This window comes from Sesamum indicum, unplaced genomic scaffold (genome assembly GCF_000512975.1).
Source record: "Sesamum indicum cultivar Zhongzhi No. 13 unplaced genomic scaffold, S_indicum_v1.0 scaffold00148, whole genome shotgun sequence".
Lineage (NCBI taxonomy): Eukaryota > Viridiplantae > Streptophyta > Magnoliopsida > Lamiales > Pedaliaceae > Sesamum > Sesamum indicum.
In genome coordinates, this window is record NW_011628062.1 from 300089 (window position 1) to 303931 (window position 3843).

Sequence of the window (3843 nt, forward strand, 5' to 3'; positions counted from 1 at the left end):
ACATGAGATTTAAAGAAGTTTTGGATTGAAGAAAAGAGGACTATGAGAATCTAATGAAAAATGTTTTAATGATGAAAAACAAATGAAACAAAAAGGTTGTAATGAGACTTTAATAAATTATTGTAAAGCATCTGCATAGTAGTACTTAAGAATACTCGGTGGGATATTCAAAGATACCGTGATCAGTTGGTAAATGGTTCATCGGAGAACTGCTCTAATCCATGGGCTTGTGTTGTGTTCTCTTGATAAAAAGGATATGGAGAGGGACTAGATGTTAGAAACAACCTCTGGTTGAAATATAGATACTGGGAGAGCAGAGAGGCTCAAAAACTAATCAATCCATGGAGTTCTGTAACATCCAATTTTGTATCTCATGTCCCATTATTTGTTCAAAGCTCATCATCCATCTTTCATGTAGCTTCAGTTTAAGTGGTTCCCTGGATGTGATATTCTCTGGAGTTCTAATTCATATGTTCTGTTTCAGACATGACCTCGTGGCTTTTCTTGTACATGTGCTGCGAGTATGCAACACAGTCAGCACCATTTTGCTTGTGTCACTTTGTCAATCTTTTTGGTTATGCTCGGGAGTTTTTCTTTGTAGTGGCTGATTCTCGGATAGTGTTATTTCAAATCATATTCAGGCGACGTTAGTTACGCCTCTTTGGTTTACAGAATTGCTTGGAAGGGAAGAAGATTCCTCCTTGTATCAACTTAAAATAAAATTTCCTGTTTAATGGTGGCAATGGCAGAATGCTCAGGCCTCTTGTCTCCTTTGGTTGTGATGTGTCCGAGTCCGAATCTAGTAAGTCCATGAAAAGTCTTAACTTGAATAAGGGAAGATCCAAATCTGCTAGGTAAATTGAGAATCTTGAAACGTCACTTACAAGTCAAGAAATCGTAAGGTCTCAAAAGTTGTACTTAAAGCATGGAGGGCTAGTATTTATAGATATCCCAAGCTGTATGATTTCAAGTTAGTTATTGATCTAGGAATGATCGGTTGGACATATCTGGAGTTGTATGTACTTGGGTTCAAGTCGGGCGGGACCCAAATGTAGAAGATGTGGATCTTGGCATGTTTGTGATTAATAGAAGATCATTTTTGTAAATTTCTCCAAGACCTTGAGGTAGCCCCAAGATCAGGTTGAAATCCCAAAAAGCTTCAATTTACAAAATTCCAACCACAAATCTCATAATTAAAAAATTTCCCTACCTGAAACCGCAATGGTTACCAAATTCCTGAGGAATGGACACAAAAGGGTCCTTTCTGACACCGAGTCTGGAGCCTCAAAAGAGGCTTCCGTCGAGGGGGACTGGGAAGGCACAGCAGGCCTGCTCCTTGGGACCAGTCCTGTGCCCATTGAAAGCCTAGCTGCCTACCTGCCTACCTGCCCTTTGGGACCAAGAACGCAACGTACTGCTCCCATAGTTCAAATCTGTACCTGAACGAAGTGAAGGGATAGCATAGTGCAAACGGAGTTCACTTCGGTGAATGGAGTGAGTGAAGAAAAAAATAAATCAGTTACACCAAGCTCCTACCTGTCCCAACTGTATACAAGCAAAGAAATTTGTCATTGCAGGCTTACTGTTGACTGTGCTAATGGAACCTATCAGGAAGTTGGTATAGAGATGACTCAGACCCATTTCTTTGATCTTAATAGTGAAGAATGGCATTAGAAATATGGAGGAACCCTATCTCAGCATTTCTGTTAGTCCTGTAACTGCAGACTCGGGTGTAAGATGAAGTGAACAGAAAATTAAAATAGGCTGTCACAAGGGTATTGCAATTATAAGTGGTGGTATATTTTTTTTCGCATAAGGAAGGAGGCAGAAGGGAAAAAACTCAAAAAATTCAAGACAGGTGAAGTGAATGATGATAACGAGCAAAAGGAGACCAACAATATGGAGTGCGTGCAAAGTACTCTAGTAATTTTTTGTGTTAGGAGAAAAGATGATGGCCTGGAGACACTGATGGCATGGTAAAGTTGAGAATTGATATTAGATGGTAGATGCCGGATTTATATTGGTATGCTTGATTGTTCATCAGTTTATGCTGTATATTTTAAGAGCCATAATTTGTTTTCTGAATTTGAAGTGTATTTTCTACATCTCCAATATTATTGGAGGACAACGTTAATGGTGGGTATTTTCTTTGAATTCTTAGCAAAGTCTTTTGTTGCCTTTTTTCTTTTCATGTTTTTTTGTTTTTATTTTGCAGATCAAGAGATACAATCGTCCTGACCTTGAAGTTATTCATCTTGAAGGTACAATTCCTGCTTGTTATCATTCTGCCCGAAAACATGTGGGCCATGTGCATGTTAGGAAATCCTCAGAAACAAACTGATCCTCGTATTTCCAGTAAGTCCTCAAGGACTGATGAGAAGTGAATGACATTCTACATGTTCTCTACATTTGATAGCTTAGAATTCACTTGTGATCTCCTGCATAGGCCTTTTTGATAGGTTATATTGTTGGAGGACAACTAGGCTACCGTCTCATCTGAAAGTAGCATGTCACAGAAATGTTGGATAAACTTATTGATCATTAGAATATGATTGAAATATTTTTTTGGTTTGAATTGATCATTAGCATGGTGGGTTAACTTTGCCATTTGTGCGTCGAATCTGCTTGCTCTTGTAGAATCTTCATGTGACAAAATTTTATCCCATTATCCCATAATGCAGGCTGGTGAAAAGAAGAAGGGGAAGAAAAGAAGCCTGTTCTTCAACAAGTGAACAGCCGTACAAAACCAATCATCCACATCTTCATCGTTTACTCGTGCTGATTTTGAGGATATTTCTTTAATACATGTTATTTTTTTTGCTCTAGGAGTATGTTGTAGCTTTGTTACAAACTACATTTCCTTAGCAGACATTGTAACTTGTATAGTATCAATTTGGGTTTTCATTCAACTCGAGAAGCAAATACAATATACCCTTCTTTTTGTTTGCAGAATTCACACACTCCACTTGCATGAAATTATAAGAAAACTGAACAACAATGTTTCTTTATTGATCATTTGCATATAATATGAAATATGTTTTTGTTTCACTTAATCTTTTGGTTTCCAATTTCTCAAATATTTGTCAATAAATCTCCAGCCATAATTTTTCCTTTTTCTGGTTAAGCGTGCTATTGATGTTTATTTGCCACAAATATGAAGTATTCCTTGAATATTCGAGAGAACAAATTACATTAATAGAGACCACCTTAATTATTTAATTGAATGAAGTAAACAGCTCAAAGCTCCAAAATTATATACAAATAAATGAATACGGTTAAAAGTTATGGTGAAGTAATTTATATTCAATAAAATTTTCTCTGAATTATTCTTCATGACGTCGATCTATTTATTATTCTATTATGAAAGTGCTGATATTTCTTTAGTTTCTCATTAAATTAAATTAAATTGTTCTTATGATGGAAATAATGTAAGTACACATGGTGAGTATTTTAAATTTTAGGATAAATTACAGTTATCTCCTCTTAGGTTTGGTATAATTAAGAATAACTCTGCGTTGTTTGAAAAAATACCTTCTTGATTTTAACGGCCGTCTAATAATTAGCCAAACTTGTTAGGTTTCCATTCATTTTCTGTGGTGCACTGATCAAAATACCCTTGTGATTAAAAATTATAATTTTTTTTATTTTTTTTTTAAATATTATTTTTTTATGGACTCAGTGAAAATTTCCATTCATCCCGTTCAATTTCTTTATAAATTTTTAATTATTTTAAAAAAAATATAGTAAGGGGTATATTTGATAATTTCATACCTCCATCTAAAGATTGCATAATTTCATCAAATATTAGGGGTATTTGTAATTTTTCAAACAATAGAGAATATT

At 35.3% G+C, this 3843-nt stretch overlaps 1 protein-coding gene across 6 annotated transcripts in view; it reads left to right on the forward strand.

Annotated features, from left to right (window-relative positions):
* LOC105179356 overlaps positions 1–2952 on the forward strand; it is a 22031-nt gene extending 19079 nt beyond the window's left edge. For 5 of the 6 annotated variants that reach the window (XM_020691293.1, XM_020691292.1, XM_020691294.1 and 2 more), the window contains 2 exons: positions 2216–2355; positions 2682–2952. In XM_020691293.1, the coding sequence (XP_020546952.1) occupies positions 2216–2355; positions 2682–2689 (148 nt within the window). In that variant the 3' untranslated portion in view covers positions 2690–2952. The remainder of the gene's footprint in view (positions 1–2215; positions 2356–2681) is intronic. The other variant, XM_020691295.1, reaches the window with a different exon arrangement.
* The last annotated feature ends 891 nt before the right edge of the window (positions 2953–3843 follow it).